Source organism: Limulus polyphemus, unplaced genomic scaffold (genome assembly GCF_000517525.1).
Source record: "Limulus polyphemus unplaced genomic scaffold, Limulus_polyphemus-2.1.2 Scaffold2506, whole genome shotgun sequence".
Lineage (NCBI taxonomy): Eukaryota > Metazoa > Arthropoda > Merostomata > Xiphosura > Limulidae > Limulus > Limulus polyphemus.
In genome coordinates this window covers 115,888-137,031 of record NW_013668116.1, presented here as the reverse complement: position 1 = coordinate 137,031, position 21,144 = coordinate 115,888, and the positions used below count along the sequence as shown (strand labels likewise).

The window sequence follows — 21,144 nt, the reverse complement described above, 5'->3', positions numbered from 1 at the left end:
GTATTTGTGAAATGTAAATTTGTATTGTTTTTTTTCTCAATTCTTTAATTATGGAGTTTCATCAAGTACTGATCGTTTCAAGTATCATTTATATACATGACTTCGTATGAATAAAGCATACTGGCACTGAAAATGCAACTAGTATATAAAAATATTTCTTCCTAGCATTCAGTATGTTTCAATTTAAGTTTCTATACAAAGTTTATTTATCTTATGTCACCAAAGCTATTTACTGCACCTGTTCAAAAACTTGTTAAGAATATTGTAATTTGAAATTATTGATTTATCACAATTTGTACACATAATGCATTTTTCACCCTTCTGACAATTGTGAACAGCTTATTAGTATAGGATGTTCCATAATCCATACATGGAAGACAAGAAAATCAAGCAAGAGATAGAGAAATGTTTTTTATTAAAATATCTACATATACAATTTTAATTATCATATTATACCACTAACAATGTTCACAGTATAATGAAACAGTGAAAAAAAACAATTTCCTACTTATCTTTCACATTCACACCAACTTCTTTAAAGAGGAACTACTTTCTTGTAATTTAGAAAAGAGGTGGTGAATTCTCTGTCTGTTATAAAAGAAACAAAAATAAAATCCTGAAATACACTTTATAACAAAGAAACAATTTATGAAATATGCAGCTCAAACATGAACATTTCATTATAGTAGTAGTAAAAATGTATACATTTTTCTTAATTTCCATGCAGGTGTTCTGTATGTAAGTACAATATCCTTCTAAACCCAATGTTGTAAGATCATAAACATATACTTAGGTAAAGTTCACATATAGTAATAGCTGGGATGGGGTTAACCCATCTTAAGGAATGACACAGTTAATAAAATTATCAAGGTCACAGAAAAAATGAATACCTTATTCACTAAAATATGTGACAATTAAAACAAGTAAGTCAATATAACCTATTTAACATTGATAGCATTTTTCTAAAAGTAGCTGTCATTTTAGATTAAAAATATTTTTAGTTCCTTTCATCAGTCTTTAACTACATTTTATTGTATAATATATGGACAATAATGAAGTGTACATAAGGTCAAAATGCTGAACAATGAAAATATATTCTAGACATTAAAAACATATAACTTTGAAACCAGAACCAGATGTTTTAGAAGTTTATATTGATTTTTTTAAACATGAATCATTCCATTTTTAGAATCACAAACTCAAGTGTCAGAACACTGCATTAATATCAAGTACAAATAACTTTTCTAGTTGCTGTAGTACAAATTGCAGTATTTCTGACAAATCATGAAATATTGTTTTATCTTAAGTGTAAGGTTGTAAACTTATTTGAATACCAAAAAATATTGATGAAATACAATATAATGTAGCCTCTCTGAAATAGTTTTAAAAAAGTAAAAACTCTAGTTCAAGATAAACAAACCGTAGTAAATTATCTTGCCCAACTCCTCGTTTTTCTTCAATCTCTTCCACTGTCTTTGTTAAAACTGACACTATGTTTGTTATTAAAGTAGGTGAAAGGTTCAACAGGAATTCAAGAACTTTGAAGGCTTTTCCTGATGCCCATGGTAGATGATGCCTCACAAAATGTTTTGTCACTTCTAAAATTTCAGAACTGTGGGTAGAGAAATTATACATTCACTAATAATTTAAACATAAACCTAATTTTTAGCCTCAAGCTCCTAAGAGTAAAACTATAAAAAATTACTGCCATGAAAAGTATTAAAGAGTAATCTTATTTTACCAGAAGGGATTTTTTCTTTTCTTTAATCAAATATTTTAGCAAAGTAACTTGCATACCAAATTTATGTTTTACCCGGAATCTTGAAAATGACTAAAGAGTATAGATTTATAGCTTTATTTTATATGCTACACAAACAATATAATTCTAAGAGCTTATGTGTGAAAGCAAAGAAGATTATCCAATAATATGCCACACTATATCTGCCACATCCAGTGCTGATGTAGCTCTATGCCTAATACCAGGGCTTACCAGTCCAGCTGACTATGACAGACATGTATTATCAATTGCATAAACAACTGCTATGGTAGGAACCTGATTAAGAAAGTGAATTGTGATTATTATCAACTTCATTTAAGCAATTTCCACATAATTAGGGTAAGGACTAATAATAATACAATATCACTTGTTTATTTCTATTAACAGATATTTAAACCTGTAACATGATAAAACATGTATAACTTAACCTTTAAAATAACAATGGTATAAATTTTTGAAAATACACCTTGGTTAGTTTCAAAAATATTAATAATGCTGAGAAGAAATATTACAAATTATTTTCTAAAAATATTTATAAATTGACAGAGAGGATGAGGAATGTATTACAGAAATGGAAGTTTTCAAGACTTTCTTTTATTTATAGAAATTTCTAGAAAAGTCAGTAAATTAAAACAACTTTATTGACCTTCAGACAGCAAATAAAGAAATTAGTGACATCCCATTAAGTTTACATTTCACTTATCAACTATTAAATATTATATTAAAAATTTTCAATATTTAAATAAGTTTGTAATTAATAACAAGGAAATTCTATCAGAATACTTTTTCTACAATATTGTTTCTCTGTATTTTGCATAGCTTTGATTAGGAACTTTGAGCTATTCCATTTTTACATTAAACACTTATGGAAAGGATTGACCTTTTCTATAGGGCTTCAGTCAATATGACAAGTACACGTCATGACCTCTTACAGACTTATGTTCAAAATTTAATGAAACAATTTTAATATCAATGTATGTCAGTAAAATTGGCATCACACATAGCTTATAATTGCACTTCATATATTATTGGAGTTTTAATTTTTTAATGTCAAAATGAAATATTTACAATATTTCTTAGTCTTTACTTCTCTATGTCATATGACATGTCATTTGTACTTTCAATTCTCCCTTTTAGATAACATAACTTCTAAAGTATCTATCCAATTATAAACAAACTACAAGTATTGATAAACTCAAAAGGAACATTCAAGCCTCCTACCTTCTTGATTCGCTGAGATATTAACTTTCTTGGTACAAGCTCAGACAATTCTGCTGAGTTTGTGACCCCAAATTGACCTTTAGAGTTTCCACACTATAATTTCTAACACGTTTTGTATGTATCTTCAAGAAATTTCACAAGCTTTCAGTAAGTTTTTTTGTGGACAAAAAATCAGAATTTTCAAGGAAGTATTTTTTTATTAAATATTTCTCTGAGAATATATTGAGTCAAAGTGTTGACTGCTCTGAATGGAAAGTAATTTTCATGTTAAGACTAAAAGTAATTTTCTTCATCTCAAACTTGTCAAATTTCCTTAACATAATCTCTACAATATCCTAAATAATGTTGAAAGATTTTTCTTCATTCAAACTTTATACTTTATGTTATTTTATCTTACCATATTATGTAATGCACAAGCTATTCATGAGCTACTTGCAAGCACATCTCGTGAATAATCATTATTATTTTCCTTTATCTTACCTAATCTAACCTAATAAGATTCTAATTTTTATAATTTAGTTACTTTTATAATAAAAAATATGCATGAAAAACAAGAAATACAGTACTTACTTGGGTCTTTATTTTGTTGTCAACTGTTGATGAAACTTAAGCCTACTTTTTCATATTAATGGTACTACTACAGTAAATTTTTTATTTAATTAAATAATGCACCTAAGATCATAGAAAAATAGCATGTAAAAAGCAGACAATGTTTTATAACTATCATAATTTTTCTGGCTTTCTAACTATGCGATAAGTGCTGTCAAAATATCAGTTAAGTTTCTTGATGCATTTCTAGTGGGAATAAAATTTGAACTGGAAGCAAAATTCTATATTCTCTGTACAGAAAACAATGTAATATAATATGTCATTTAATAGATTAAAACTTTGGCTTTCTAGTGGTTATAAATAACATACGATGAAACATCACAGAGAACAATTGGCAATTTGTGAAAGAGAGGATGTGACCAGTGGGTATGGCAAGTGGGTTTGATTTTCTAGTTTATGACTCCATAAACAAATATGATTTAAAGCTATAAAAATTATGTCTCTCTGAGTAATAAATACATTTTAATGAGTAATTTACATTAAATTCCATATTCCTTGAAGGGTGGTAAATAGAAGCATTGCTAGGTACTTAAAAATTTGGGTATCGGGCCTATAGGCACGGGAATTTTAGGTGTTTCAGTATGATATCGATCATGGTTTCTATTCTGATTTTTCAAGACACCAACTGGAGATTTGGGACACAGTTAAATAGAATCGAGACATGGACCCCATATGGCAGTGTCTATTGATGCCTCTGGTGATAGATAAGTTAGAGAAGAGGAAAGATCTAAATAGCAAATGTCACAATTCTCATTCTAGGAGAGATTGAGGATTTTTTTTAAATTTCCTTATAAAATTAAGAAACCAAATCTATATAATATTAAAATTTGATTCATTAACTATGAAAAGAAAGTTAATGTTTCCAACTCACCAGAGTAACCTTTCCCATCTGTCTATTTTTCAAGACAAATATATAATTATACATGTACATTGGTGATGGACATGGTTATAACCAGTAGAAAGAGTATTTTTGTCTTCAATATCAAGCTTACAACCATCCTTTTGCAAATAGGTGGCAAAAGACTAAGGTTAAGGAGGAAGTGTTTGATCCACGTTGAATAAAGTCTGTTTCTAGGAGTAAAAGAATTTCAATCTACTTATAGTTTAGTTAAAAAGCCAGTTAAGTTTTGGGACATTTTATTCTAGTGACTGATAAATTTTTGTGTTCTAAAATGAATGTTTGAAAGGTAATTAATCTTAATTTGAACAGTGAGCTTAGAGAAAAGGAACTAAGCTTAGTGAATAACACCGTGGCGAACCAATGCTCATATAATTCATGGATGAATAAACTGCTTCCATGCCAGGCAATAAATCATAAAATAATACAGATTTGAAAATGTTAACAACTGAAATTGTGAAGATAATTATATTGAAGATGTGATGACACATGATAAATTCAAAGAAAAGCATATCACAAACTTTATTTTATAGCTTTAAACTTTTGGTTTTACTATACAATAATGAATTTGGTGCAGTTCATGTGATGATAAAGAAAATTAATGATAAAATTAAAAAAAAATTTCCAATTCTTTTAGGAGGTTCTACAGGTAATACAAATGAAATATGAAACTGTAAAATGAAAAGTTTTTTATTCTTAACATGAGAATCACAATCAGACTGACTCAGTAAAGGCTTCAAAAAATTCATAGACAAGTCTTTACTAAAAAATCAGATTTTATATTTACAACAGACTTGTAATTTTTACTGACAGACTTAATCATATATATAAATTCAAAAATTCCTAAAACTTTTAATTTTGTAGAGCCTATCAGAATAGTATACATCTTTATTTTACGCTCACTACAGCTTACATTTATTCTTCTAATAAAGTATGTAAAATTAGAAAGAAAGTATGCATGTTTAAAGCTTGTAAATTTTCTTGAATATACACATAATTATGCACACACACACACATATATAAACATTCCAAACTTGCTAAAACTTTTAATTTTGTAGAGTCTAAAGGTGTAGCACAAGTTTTATTTTATGGCCACTAAGCTTACATTTGTTCTACTAATAAAGTATGTAAAATTACAAACTCAAATTATCCATGTCTCAAAGCTTGCAAGATTTCTTGAAGAAACAGTACATTTGGAATTATAATATGTATAGTTTCACAGAACAGTGGTTTCAAGGTTAGTTAAATTAACTGGCTTTTGACCAGCTGGAATTTAAAGGTGAAATGAATACATGCAGTGCTGGATTTAAATTATTATGTGAACAATAAAGAACATTAACTTAACAGAGAATAGATACATACTGATAGTTACAGGTTTGTAGTGGTTTATGACCAGTAGACAGCACAACTTTCACAAAGTCCTTTAGATGGGGCAAAATGGATGAGTTCTCACAATTCAACAGGAGATCCAAAACTGACCCAAACACTAAGGTAACAATCCTGCAAGAATTTAAGATAATTTATGAAAATCCTATGATATTGGTTTTATTACATTTTGCCATTCAGTTTGAATCTATGCAGTTTATGTGTGAACAAATTGTTTAAAAAATTTTTAAACTGACTTAATCCTAACTACATTTGTTCCTTTCTTATTCTCTTATGATAGTACTTGCTTCATCCATGGAAATACACTTGCATGTTGTGCAAGGATGTTTACAGTAGTGTTCTTCAATGGCAAAGCAGATGATATCTAGAGGTTATGCCTTCCCTTATGTTGAATAAGAATGTCCAGTTACATGGATAGCATTAGAGTAAATCCGACATTTCCTTTTTATGGGAAACATCTTGAGAGAAAAAAGCTTGTTAATCAACTCATCAGTCCAGTGTCAAATCAAAGTATGCACACTGTATTTCATGCTTTGATATAAATATAGATTGCTCATTTTGCATTACACATTGTGTACATTCTCTTTATTTCTTACCTTAAAAATCAGAAAATTTATTCAACTTCGAATTTACTTTGTAATTTATAATCTTGAAAATCTTGTTATAAAGTCGACAGATGTAATTCTTTGCAGAAATAAGTTAATCTGAAAATACCACAAAGGGGAAGGATGGAAAAGTTTGGGTGCTGTAATTTTGACCAGCCTGGATTTAAAGGGTTAATTGTATATGTGCAATACTAGATTTAAATTATTAAATGAACAATACAGAACATCAACTTAACAGAAAGTAGATACAGAACTCAAGAAGTACAAAACACCTTAGTCATAATTTTGCAAGTATTTAAAACAATTTGTTAATTTTTATGAAAATTCTGTGAAGTTAGTTTTGTTATATTTTACCATTTATTTGCAGTAGTTGGGATGGATAATTTTAGGTGCTATGACCAGAGGATATTATTGTGGAGTTTTCTGTTTTTATTAATGTGCATATTAGGCTTACATGAACTCTTTAGTTTAAATAAACTGAAAGCAGTACTTTTAATTGAAGGAATGGTGTGTTCTATATGTAGAGATACTCATAACTGAGAAGGAGAGTTTGCCATTGGACAAAAATTGTTGTTCAGTGAGGTGTTGAGCATAGAAGGATAAGACTGTAAACAACACTAACACTGATCTCCCTGCAACCATAGACTCGTGAAGATTGGCTGATATCAAGCGCAGCCAGAATGGCAGATCAAGGGCTGCCTCCGAGAATCTGTCTCAGTGAAATGGATGCATGGATGACCAAGGGTCACAGAGATAGAATGGAACCTGGTGAGCCTGAGAAAAAAATAGGAGGTCTATACAGGCCATCATCAGCCAGAGTATCACAGCTCCAGCTCTGGTAAAGACCACCCAAGAAGGACTGTTGCACTGCTGGTGACAATCAGTCAAAGCTATTTGTCCTGCAAGTGAGACAGTTGTCACCCATGGGTAAAGACAATGAACCATGTGGTAGTAGTGAGCCTCTCCGAGATAGAATGTATCCTGCCAAGACAACCATGTGTTATGCAAAGCTGCAAGATGAGCTGCTGACAGCAACATGCTGCTCTGCCATCATGGACAAGAAAATAACTACCTGTTGGAGTTACTAAGTAGATCTAGCTTCCTACTGGCAGAGACTTTGGCAGCATTACAGGTCTCTGTGAGTGAAGTCGAACAGACTTCACCCTGATGTTCAAAGGAGTGATGTAGGAAGATTTGAACCATTTTTTTTTAGCATTTAAGGTTGGTCACTACTAAAAATGCTGAACTCAGTAGCAGGTAGTCCAATGTTTAATTCTGAGCTTGGACAACTCAGCCCCAAGCTCCAGTCAGCATTTGGATGAGACAAAAGAAAAAAAGACTGAAATGTAGTTGTGTCCAAGTTGCACTATCAATTCGACTCTGTGGAGAATCAAGTAATTCATCAAACCAAATTTAAAGCTTGAAAGAGGAATGCCACCAAGAATCTTGCCACTTACACGGATGATTTGTGCCTTCTGCTCAGTAAAGCTTTCCCTGCAGTGGGTTTAGAAGAATGAGAAGACATTCCCATGGATAACTTTGAGATTAATTGAAGCAGTTTCCATTGTGACAAGGTATGAAGTGATAATTCTGAGCCTGACTTCAGAGAGGAAGAAGCCCACAACAACTGCTGTTGTGGCTATACCTTAAATGGACCATCTTACTCAGGCACCTCCACCATGTCAAGTTCCAGCCATGCTGAGGGTTGTTAGCCACACACTCAGGCATTGTAATGCAACCACACTAGTTTTGGGTGAACAAGCAGGGATATCCAAGTTTAAATGCTACAGCCTATGCAGCTAATACTTCTGCTTGGATAGGAAGAGTAAGCAACTGCTTCACTTGTGATATGCTGGGGCACTGGTGAATGAGCTACCTCTAATTTGCTGAGCAGCAAAAGCAGAAAAGCTACTGATTACAATTAATGGCTTAGCAAGTGTCCTAGAACCAGCAGTGCCCATACTCTGCCAAGCAGAAAAATAGGCAAGGCTATTGGTTTTGACCAATGGCTCAACAGGTCATGTATCCCTTTAGTTAGTTTTCTTTGTAAAAGGGCATTTTATATATGTGCATGTACTTCTAATCTATCTTATATGGTTTATTTTTGTATTATGTATTTTTTTTTGTTAAAGGTGTTTTTCTTATGTATGTATGTATGTATATATCTATATATGTGTGTGTACGTATGCTTATTTTCAAAAAGAGCTTTTGTATTTTGTAAGTGCCCCATTTTCATGTTAATAGATTTTCAAGGGTTTCTTTATCTTTTATTATTTCTTCAAGTAATATTTTACTTTACAAATCATAGTTAAAGGATTTTGATATATTTGAATTTTTGTTCTTTGTTTAAGGGTTGTTATTGGTGTTGTAAGAAGATATTTACAGGGACTAGAGAAAGTTGATGTACTTCTTGACCATGTGATGAGCATACAGTTAATTAATTCTAAAGTTAAAATTAATTTTCAACTTGAGGACAAACCTAAAACAGAGGAGATGGAAAGTGTGGTATGTAGACATATAATGTATTTTTTACTTCATACCTTTGATGTAAAAATGTTCAAAATTTTTTGTTTATTCTGTATCTAAGTAGTTTTCATTTTGAATTACACACTGTTTCCAGCATCTTTATTTGTTAGCATAAAATGCAGTCAGTTTAGTCAACTTCAGATTTACTTTGTATTTATCAACTGATTCTCCCATTGCAACGGAAACCTACCTAATGCTCTTAACAGAAATCAGTTAATCTGAGAATACCAAATTACCAAACCAATATCATTTACAGATATCATGACAGTTTATAATATAGGATTCTATAATTCTATTATTACTTAGAGGGTTAAAATATTGCAAAAACCTGTTTACACTTAAATTTGGTTATCCATTTGTGAATGTTAAACAGAAAGTGTAAGAAAGTTCTTGATGAAAATTCTCATTACATATAAAGAAAGGAGGCAAACTTTAATTCAGTAGTTTTTAAAATTTTTTTAAATAAATATATATGTTATATCCCTTGATCATAAGTTTTCAAGATAATTATCACATGTAAATCAACAAAAGATTTATTTTTAAACTAATCATACAAAATTCTTTTTTATTCAGATTTTTCTCACTGAGATTTGTAGCTGAGAGACACAGTAGATCATCTGTGAATGTTTCCTTTACAGAAGTTTTGCAAATATTAACATCATAACTGTAATGTTTCAAAATTATTTTCTGTTCAATTTCAACAAACCTGATTTTTATGAAATCTTCTGCTCTGGTAAAAAGCTCCATCAGAAACACTACAGCCTAGAAAATGAAAAAAAATACTTTTAAAAAGTATTTCTAATATGTTTTTACTTTTCCTTACAAGAGACTTTTCATTCAGTGTAAATTTTAGGCCAGATGTACTAAAGTTATGATACACTATAAATCATGGAATAAAACGAACTCTTTCAGACATATATATTTGATGAATTATGAAGTATCTGTTTTGTATGAAATGATTTGTTAAAAGTTATGGAGAATGCTGGATTATAAAAAATTATCCCCAACAATTTGAGAAATGAATTAAAAGGAAACAATGTACTACAAATTATGAAAAATCACTTGCACAAAAAACACCAATTTGCAATATCAACATTAAATATAAGTATCTGATACCCTTTACAGTAATTTCTTTAGAAAGAATGGTTCTGGGCTGCATTCAGTGAAGGGTTCTTCCAAAGGTGGTTGGTGACAGGCACTTGAACTCAGAATTCAGGAACTGCATTTGGCACTCAAATTACAATAAAAATTATTAAATGTCACTAGTTTGTATACAAAGTACAGTTTTGTGCATGGTTTGACTGTTCTGCACACAAGATTTGATTCATGTAATGTATATCTCTTGGTTCTTCACGTTTTTTTGTCCATGCCGATGTTTCTTAGTTACCTATGTTTTGATTTTGAGGAATGACTACACTGAAACTTTTCCAACATCTCTCTTGTGTGGGTGTGTGATTATGAACAGCTAATCTGGTGGCTGAAAAGCTTGTTACTTTTGTCCTTCGCAATACTATTGCTATGTTGATTCTTGTTGTTGCCTATATGCTTCTGCTGTAACACAAGTCATGCCCGTGACCCAATTTACAAAAAATATGACAACCTATCTCTGTGGACAATGCAGTAAGGTTCGAATTTGACATGAAAATGCTGTATGTGAATCCACCAAGATAACTGCAACTAAGTCGATTTCTTACTTTATAAAGACAAGAAGATGATTTTCTTTACTGTATGTATTTTTTATTAATTTGAATTTTACTAACATTAACACTGTCAGCTATTAAGCCTATTTGCAATTTACTACCTTCCTTATATGTCATGATGTGAGGTCTTATAAATGATCAGTTTATAATTACTATTTGATATTCAATATGATTATAGTACAATACAGTTTCTGTGCTACTTGATGCTACAAAGTAACATAGCTTGTGTTAAAAAATAACTTATTATCAAGACATTGGTTGTGTGTCGTGGCACCAAAACAACCTGCAGGACACACTGTGTGTTATTAACAGAAGTGATAGTTTCGCAATTTTCCACTTTCTGTAGCTTGGACTGTGTTAACCCAAACTATCACATATTTTCAGTGGATGTCCTCTAAGTGAGGTTTGCTTAGTAATGCAGCTTGCAGCAACATAAATGTTAGACCTCATCGAAGTAGCTACTTGAGAGGAGCTGTGAGAAAAACAGATATATATATGAACCCCAACACTCTGCAGTAAATGTAGTAAGCAGTAATAGAACAGATAAGGCAGACTGGCAAAATAAGCAGAATAAGCCTGGTGGCTTCCAATATCTTAACTATGGCAAGGTTGGCCATATAGTGAAATACTGCTTTCAGAAACAGAAAAGAAATGATCCAATAGCATGTTTCAATTGTAGTATTAAAGGCCAAGTAGCTCAAGATTGCAGAAGCTTGCCTAAGGCAGAAAACAGAAAAGCTACAAAGGCTGGGACTTTCAGAAGAAAGTCCCTGAGAAATAATAGTAGCCCTACATTTGCTGTAGAATCAAAAACTGTAATCGCTGCCAGGACAACAGAGCAAAAGTGCAGGTAGTTCTGGCAGTATAGAATAAAAGATTCAGTTATAGTAGAAATAGAGCGTATAGCATGTCAGTTATTGATTGACACAGGTGCTCAATCTTCACTGCTAAGTGCAGAACTAGTAAATTGACACAGAATGCTAACATTTGTGAGGCTAAGAATCAACTGTCAAAATACAAAAGCACTGATCTTCCAGAGTGTAGCAATACACGACAAAGTTGGCGTGGTAAGAATAAACAGAAAGGTTCTAAACCTAGCAGAAGTGGTAGCTGTAGTAGTAGTAAGAAAATGAAGAATAAAGTAAGTGATAATAAAGGAAGGCAGAATAAGATAAAAAATAAGACTGTTAAACAGGAATATAAAATATCAAACCCCTCAGATGACTCTACACTTATGTCTAACATAAGCAACAGAGCATCCCAATAGGTACCTGTAAGGTTAGTTAAAGTAACCGAAGTGCCTGCGAAAAGTCAATTCATTGTTGAAGTTAAAAAGTAGATTAGTTTAAGTGTAATGAAGAAGTGTTAATTGAACCTATTGAAATTAAGGAAACAAGAGTTTATATAGCTGCTTGTATTAGTAGTGTCCAAAAGAGACACAGTGTCTATAAAAGTGTTGAATATAAATGAAGAAAAAGTAATACTACCTAAGCACATAGTGGTAAGACAGTATAATGTACGAAATACTAATAGACAAGCACAACAAAATAAGATAGATGGGGATTTTATCTTAGGAAATGTAGAAAAGAAGTATAAGCAAGGTTTGATAACTTTGTTAGAAGAACATAAAGACATATTTGTAGGAAAAAATGGCTCTTGTACAGTTGTACAAATAAGGTTAAACACAGAATAGTGTTGAATAACAATAAGCCTATAGCACAGAAACCCTATAGAATGCCAGAGCACATGGTAGAATTAAAGGAATGTGTAAAGAAATGCTTGAACAGGAGTAGTAGTCCATACACATCCCCAGTTGTATTAGTTCCTAAGAAGGATGGAAAATTAAGGTTCTGTGTGGATTTTAGAAAGGTAAACGGTATAGCAGTCAAAGACATTTACCCATTACATAATATCCAAGAAACTTTAGATAGGTTAGGTAAAAGTAAATAGTTTTTTCTATGGATTTACAAAGTGGATATTGGCAGGTAAAAATAGAAGAAGAGGATAAAGCTAATACTGCTTTTGTTTTAATCCTTTCGAGATGGGTCACAGGTGAAAGGCCATGTCATCTAGTTTGTTAACTCACATTCAAAATTTTATTGAACTACTTTTTCATGAATTTATGTCAGTAAGTTTGGAATCAAACTGTAGATTAGAATTCAAATTTTAGAACTATATATTACTCAATTTGTTAATTCAAAAGTAAAAATTAAAAACACAGATAAATATTGATTTTTGTGTGTCACGTGGTATGTTGAATGCAGCACTGCTTCAAATTAGATGTTTGTGAAGTCAAAATACAAGCTGACATATAAAATAAGGTCATATCTTTTCTATTTGCTAAGATATTGCTCACGTAATAAAACAAACTTAGTGGCACCCTGCTCACCTCCTTCCCATTTTGGAAATGCTCCCTAACACCATTTCTTTCTTGTAAACCAAGATTTCAATGAAGTAGGTTGTCTTTAGTCTGCTCGAAGTTTCATATATTTTTAGACCCAAATACAGCTTAGTTGCTAAGTTTGATAAATTATAATAGAATTCTATGGTATTGATGTAGTAATTTATGATTTTTAGTTATTCAAAAGTATATATAAAACCTAAAAAAATATTGTTTCATGTCCTCCACGTGAAAATTTTTTAAAGGCTTAGCAACCTACATAAAGCAGCAACCGAGTACAAAGGTCGTAACTAGAAGACGTAATTGTTTGCTTTCCTTTTTTATTTACTGTTCTATGTTTTAAGAAAAATAAGTTTAAGAACTTATTTCAAAATAGCAATAATCTATATACATATATAATGTATAATAATTGAAATATGACTGTGTTTTACAAAATACTAGACTACTAAAACACAGCCAAGACAAGTTACTTTGTACAGACCAAAGGTCACCTTTATGTTATTTGATATAGTAACATGAGTGCACATGAGCCATGTTGTTGTAACTTCTGTATTGTTAGCCAGGCACGAGTGAAAGGTCAGTATAATAAAATATATACATAAATGTATAATATTAGGAGATTTAAGCTATTTTGTCTAAACATTTATGTTTTTGTGTTATAATTTGTGTTTTTTCTAGAATGAAAGGAGCATAATTTATGTTTAATTCGTAATTTGTCATGGTGGTTGCGAGATCGGTCAAATTTACAGAGATTAATTACCGAAAATAACAGCTAAAATATAAAGTTTTTTCTTAACAAATGTTTTATAACTATCTGGACATTATACAGATTTTGCATGTGAAATTTCAAAATTATCTGATGCATAAAAGTATTTTTAATGTTAAAATGGAAATTACATTTTGCATGATAGATAGTCAAGATGTGAAAAAAAAAGGCATGAGAGAAACATTGCTTAAGACTTAATAAAAATATTACATATTTTGCATATGAAAGCATTGTAATGTTTACTGATAAACTGCCAAATTTTGTTAACATTTTCTTACTAATTTAGAAGTTATAGCATGAAAACTATAACAAGCACAAAATGGTTACAAGGACCGAGCCAAAGTTGAAAAAGAGTTAACTTTCAGTCAAATACCATATCAATAGAATTCCAATTGGCTTAAACAATGCGTCTTCAACACTTCAGAGATTAATGGATGTTGTATTATCAGGATTGCAAGAGTTGGAATGCTTTTGTTATTTAGACGATGTCATAGTGTTTGCTGCAAGCTTTGAAGAACACTTAGAAAGATTAAGGTATGTATTTGATAGATTACGAGAAGCAAAACTACAGCTTAAGCCGAGTAAATGTCAATTCTTAAAAACTTGGGCACTGTCCCCAAGTTTCTGCAGTGAAGTCTTTCTTCTGCACTTTCTTCAGCTCCTATGAAACTACATTTGAGTTGTCACTCTTTGAGACTTTAAAAGCCCTTTAAGCTCTTCTGATAACTGCAGTTGCTTCGGCAGTCTTCTTTTTTTTTGTCTAGTTCCTTTAAATTCTTACTAACTGGTGAGTTTCCTATCACCAAGTCATGTAGTGGTTCCTTAATACACAAGACCTCAAGGTCTCCTACAAAATATGGGGTATCCACCTGTATTTTTGCTATACGAAACTTTCTCACTGTCCCATCAATTAGCACACACACAGACGTACCTTGCCTGTCACCTAACCCTTGGATTCTAGACTGGTTCTTACTGCTGAATAAAAACATGATAAACTAATTGTGAAATTGTAATTAAGTTAAGTAGGATAAGTCATATATGCATATAATTATGTATTTTATATATGTTGTATTAGTATATTAATTATGCATATTAGTAGTAGATACATCTGTAGCTTTACCAGGATCATTGTGTTACTGATGGTAGGAATCGTGACTGGACAGAATGTAAGTATTTTTACAGTAGAAAACAAGGTGGGTATGGTTTTTGTTGAAGAAGGAAATTTTATAAGGGCAAAACAAGCTAAAAAAGAAGCTACCTGCTGGGAGAAACAAGATAAATTGAAGCGTGAAGATGGAGGATATGAAGGTCTGGATGGAATACTGGTGACCGAGGTTGATGTAGAAGGGATGGAGTAAGAGGAAAAGGTAAAGAAGGGGCAGACTGGAGCTGAAGCAGCTGTGGGAACCATGGCTGTGCTGGCCAGTACGGAGCAAATAGGAGTAGCATGGATGATTGAGATCACCCTGTGAAGAAGATGGAAGGGAGACTAAACATACAGGTATTTGTTGGTCCAATCTTGACTAAATGCATTGACATCCAAAGTAAGTGGATGAGGAACCAGAGACCAAAACATAGGTAACTTAATATTGAGAGATGTGGCAAATAAATCCAGGTGATGAGTACCTCACTAAAGGTACAGTCACTGGAAAACAAGCGGATTGAGAGACCGCTCAATCAGATAAACTTTTTTCAGGAAGGGAAAGACAATCTGCAACAAGATTGAATGCACCTGGAACTTGGCATGCAAGGAGAGGAATACCGAGCATGTTGGCTTACAAAAGGAGATCCAAGGTTCGACCACAAAGGGAATGAGAGTGAGTGCAACTTGGTGATTGATGTAAGCCACCCCCAGAGAATTGTCAGAATTAACCATGACCAGATGATTCCTGGCAAGATGAAGAAAATGATCCAAAGCATGACATACAGACAGAAGCTCCAGAATGTTGATATGATAAGATCTTTTGGCTGGATACCACCAACCTCAAGCTTCCTGCTGATCAACTCGCACTACCCAGCACTGAAGGGAAGTGTTCGTGAAGATACAGAAATCCAGATGAGGGGGAGGAAGTGTGAGCCCTGACCAACCGCCAATGCAGATTGCCAACAAGGGAAGGAGAAATGGAAATAAAATCCTCTAATGGATCTTGTGCAAGTTTCCACTGAAGAGATCTCATATGCACTCAACCCAAGGGGATAAAGACTTCCATACAAGACCACATCCCCAAACGTTCATGCAGCAGACTAACAATTTCTCTGATAAAGACAACCAAAGACGGTTCAAAATCAATAAACCCATAACATGCACTACAAAAAATGCTACTTATTTAATCCAATGCCAAAAATGCAACTTTCAGTATGTAGGCCAAACTAAAACAACTATACAACTATATACAACTGTTTAATCACCACAAATCTTCAATCAAAAAGAACTTCTGGTTGCAGAGTATTTCAACATGCCTGACCACTTATTTGATGACATGATACTGACAGGTATAGAGACAAATTTTACATCAAACAGAAACAGGGAAACTGAAGAAGCTTACTGGATAGCACTGTTAAATACTGTAACGCCGAATGGCATCAATCTCGATCCTGGGATTGTTGACCTTTGAGCGTCTCTAAAAAAATTCTGAATAACTTGTAATTAAGTTTGTAAAGTTTTATCAATATTATTATTCACATTTTCATTCATGCTTCTATTTCTCTACATTATTATTTCAGGTATCGATTTATACTATTATTTTCTCAAGCTCTCATCTTCCTATGTATTTTATTTTTCTCTATCAGTCAAACATTTCATACTATATTATCTAAATAGACTTTTTAGTTTTATTCTTATCCATGCCCTAATGGTTTTAAACTTTGTAAGATAAAGTTATAATTATCTAAAGTTTATTTTACAAAATAAATTGATGTTATTCTACTTTCTGTGTAGTCTGACCCTGGGGCATGTTAAGGACAGTTCACTTACAGCACGTGCCCTGGACCCCACACTTTAAGAGGCCCTGCACTCTAGAGAAGAGGTTTTTGGAAAGTGGAAATACATCAAGAAAAAACTAAAAATGGTTGGAAAATAACATTATTATTGCACTTTTATTTTTACATATAAATAATATCTGATCCTGCTGATTAACTGCTGTTTTTACACTTTACACTGATTTCCTCCAGCTTTTTCTTTATTTTCCTTACTTGATAATCTTTTCAAGTTTCAAAACTATTGTTTACATATAACATAAAGTATTACTGCCTTGTATCATTGGCACAGAATGTTTCTAACAAGTTAACTGCCATACGGCAACTCTGAGTCTCGCTCATAGTGCCAAAGAGCGGTAGGCCTAAAGATGCTGAATGCTTCCAGCATTCAGTTTTTAATTTGTTGCCATGAGGGGAAAGTATATCGTACGTATAGTGTTTTTGTATGTGTGTATGTTTTTCTACTCAATGACAACATAAAAAGCTTGATACATATGGTGCATCTATATACACTGGGTGCTTTTAAGAAAGGATTGCATAATTTTATGAATAGAATGGATAGAGTTTAGGGAGCTTGTGTGTATATTGTACAAAATTACTGACCTGGAATAGCCATGAACTATAGTATTCTCATGAAATGTGGTCACAAGTTCTAGTATACTGCATGGTTTAGATCTTAAAATATTGGGTTAATTCCTAGAATATCTCTGTTTGTTAACACCACAAGCATGCACTTACATAAAATTGTACTACAGGATTGACATAAATTCACTTCATGTATATATCAGTATCATATTCTTTGTTTTTGCAACTATCAGAGATATTTCTATATTCTTTGTGATCTTGATGATAACAACTATCTTAGTAAAAAATTTTAAAATCCTTGGTTTTATATTATAATGTACCAATACTATGTAAGTGCAGATGTATGTCAGTTTGTAAATGTGTATATATGTATGTATATATATATATATATATATAACAGTTATTATGTTTTTTGCACGAAAATTTGTATGATTTCTATACCTTAATTTCTGGTAATTTTTTTACATTAGCATGGTTTACTAGCTTTGTTCTGTTCAGTTTACAAAGAAAAGCATTTTTGTATGCATGAAGCCATATGAAATTACAAATTTTAGTTAAGTACCTCCTATTGATTATGTTATTTACGGAAAAATGAAAAGGAATTATATAACAGCGTCATCATTTATTATTAAATCATGTACCACAGAAATATATAAAATATTTTTTGAGCAATAATAAAGAAGAATTAGAAGATGTAACACGACTATATTACAGTAAAAATCCATTTGTTTTATTTTAAATAAAAAATATAATATAGTCAAGTAACTTATTTCAACTATCATATTGATGTCAAACACATCACTGTTTCAAAATTTTCTTTTTTCAGAATGAACAAATGTGAGAGAGACATGAAATGTACATATCCCTCCAGTAGTCAAAAACTCACAAAAAAAGAATGAGCAGATACTGCAGTAGCTAAGCAGAAAGGGGCTTTGTTAAAGTTCATCCCCAATACTATGGTTGGTAATCAAGTACCAGTACTAACTAAAAACCTAATAGACCTTGATTCCCCATAACCAAAATCGGAATCCCAAATCAGCAAAGGTAACATGGATGCTAAACATGAAACAGTCTTATGTGGAAACTGATCAGGAAGCTAATCATTGTGAATCATTTTCAACTGTTTCAGTTTTATCAACATTTAATTTTTTCAGTGATCCAGTGAAATGCCACTTCTATGACAAACTGCAGGAATTTATTGTAGAGAATGAACCACCTCGAAATATCAATATGGGTTTTGAGGTTTCACAGCGTACGTATACGGGCTCTGCTGAAAGTGAGCAATCTAAGTCAAGATATTGCCTAAAAAACTTATTTCAAAAGCAGATGGAAAATGGGAAAACAGTCAATCAATCTAATTTGATATATTCCCCATCAAGTGGCAAAACATTTTGCTATCTATGTATGCTTTTCTCCAAGGTTTTTTTGCACTTTACATGCAGTTATGACAACTGGAAGCATGCCACCCAATATATTAAAACCTATAAAGACAACAATAACCATCAGGATGCACTGATTAACATGGTGAACTTCCACAATGCACAACAATGTGTCTACAACCTGCTGACAGATGAAAAACTGAATGAAAGAGAATACTGGAAATCAGTTCTGAGACGAGTGTTTTTACAATAAAATTCCTTGTTGAACAAGATCTGCCTAGCAAGGCCTTGATCAGTTACTCAGTTCAGTGCATAATGGAAAATTCTTGGGTATTATTGAGCTCTTATAAGAGTACGATCCATTTTTAGCTGATCATATGGCAAGATATGGCTATAAAGGTAAAGGCACCCCATCTTATCTCATAAACACAATGTACAATGATCTTATACAATCCATGGCCGAGAAAGTTTGAAACACAATCACTAGAGAAGTTGGGGAAGCCAAATATTTTTCTATTTGTGTGGATTCGACACTGGACATTACTTATATTGATCAGTTAACATTAACAGTTTAATATTTTCTCAATGGAAGTATTTTTGACCATTTTCTCATGTTTATTCCAACCTGCAATCACACTTCAGTACACGTAGCAGATTTGGTGCTCAGAGCACTTGAAGAAATCAAAATTACTGTTTGTGACTTAAGGGGGCAAAGCTATGATAATGACAGCAATATGACAGGGAAATATGCTGGGCTACAAGCTCAAGTAAAAAACTGTATGCTGAGTATGTTCCATGCTCTGCACATTCGTTAAATCTGGTAGAAACTCATGCAGCTAGTTGTTGTATAGTGGCTATGGACTTTTTTGGCTTCCTACAAATTTTCTACACTTTCTGCTCAGCATCCACTCACAGGTGGAACAAAATCGTCCTTGGGTTTTCATGTATGCCAAAAATCCTCTCAAACACTTGTTCGACTGTAAGATCTGATGCTACACATAGTTTGTGGTCAAACTACTATAAAATTAAAATGGTAATAAAAGTCAGGCATGATTATGAAAACAATTTGACAAATTCAAAACTGCTCTGCTAACAGTAACATGGGACACTATTCTCAGTCGATTTCACCATAATATCAAACTCTTGCAAGCAAAGGAATGTACACTCTACTTGCATGGATACATGAAATTAGTTCTCAGTTTTGCAATTACGAACAGGAAGCTGAATTGCTAGTGAGACATAATATGTATAATAAAAGTAGAGTGACTCCATCACAATCAGGATCAGCACAAGACTAGTTTCATACCAGTGTGTTTTACACCATCCTTGATCATCTGGCCACAGAATATGACCACTGAAAAGTTGTGTTTTTAGCTTTCAATGCCCAGTTTGGTGTGTTAACTGATGTGAACAATGTTGAGAGAATCGAGTCCGCTGAAATACGTCGAAGGGCTGCAACAGGCTTATCCAGACGATCTTGAAGATTCATTCCTTGATGAACTTCTTCAATATTTTCAGTATGCAAAAGGAAAGTCAGATGTGACGAAAACACCTTTAGATGCAGTTTGTGAAATTATCACTACCAATTTAGATATGGCCTTCCCAAACATATTTATTGCCAATTATGTCATCATATACTGAGGGAGAGCATAAATATCATCTACACTCAGCACTATTTGAGGAGATACTCAGATTTGGCTGTGCTCAGCATTGAGTGGGACATAACAGGGAGACTAGATTATGAAGACATCATAACAGACTTTTCTAGAGAAAGGTCTCAGAAGAAACTCTTCCAAGTTTAAGTGAGCAGATGTGCATTTTCATATACGATGACAAGATTGCCTTTCGTCTCTACGTTGCTGATATATTTGTTAAAAAAAGGTTTATTTTTTTTTTTTTTACTCAACCGTGTTACAATTTTCAGGACATTATTGTTGCCAAACTGTCAAATTATTTTGCAATAAATCGCTAATTATTTCAATTGTTTGGTACGAGAAACCTTGCATTTATTCATATTACCAACTATTTCTTATATTCTGCCATGTTATTATAACTAAAATATGTATACTATGAGTATAATTTCTACAATTTTCTTCACATATTTTTCATATTGTCGACCTTATTTTTTGTAGGGAGGAGATACTTAAAATAGATGAGTCCACCACACTGTATGCCAAGATTAAACCTGTAAATTGTAGTATGCATTTAAATTCATATATTGTTATGGTTTCTATGTGTGTTCAAGGAAACAATGGCTCAACATGCCCCTGGTCTGACCTTAAATCTAGGCTACTTGAAAATTATAAAAAAATTTT

General features: G+C 32.3%; 1 protein-coding gene across 2 annotated transcripts in view; it reads right to left on the bottom strand.

The window, feature by feature from the left end:
• Nucleotides 1–398: 398 nt before the first annotated feature.
• LOC111087703 (protein MMS22-like) overlaps nt 399–21,144 on the bottom strand; it is a 126,650-nt gene continuing 105,904 nt past the window's right edge. For both annotated transcript variants that reach the window (XM_022395281.1, XM_022395282.1), the window contains 4 exons: nt 9,729–9,784; nt 5,868–6,005; nt 1,421–1,612; nt 399–588 (listed from right to left, as the gene is read on the bottom strand). In XM_022395281.1, coding sequence (XP_022250989.1) covers nt 522–588; nt 1,421–1,612; nt 5,868–6,005; nt 9,729–9,784 — 453 coding nt within the window. In that variant the 3' untranslated portion in view covers nt 399–521. The remainder of the gene's footprint in view (nt 589–1,420; nt 1,613–5,867; nt 6,006–9,728; nt 9,785–21,144) is intronic.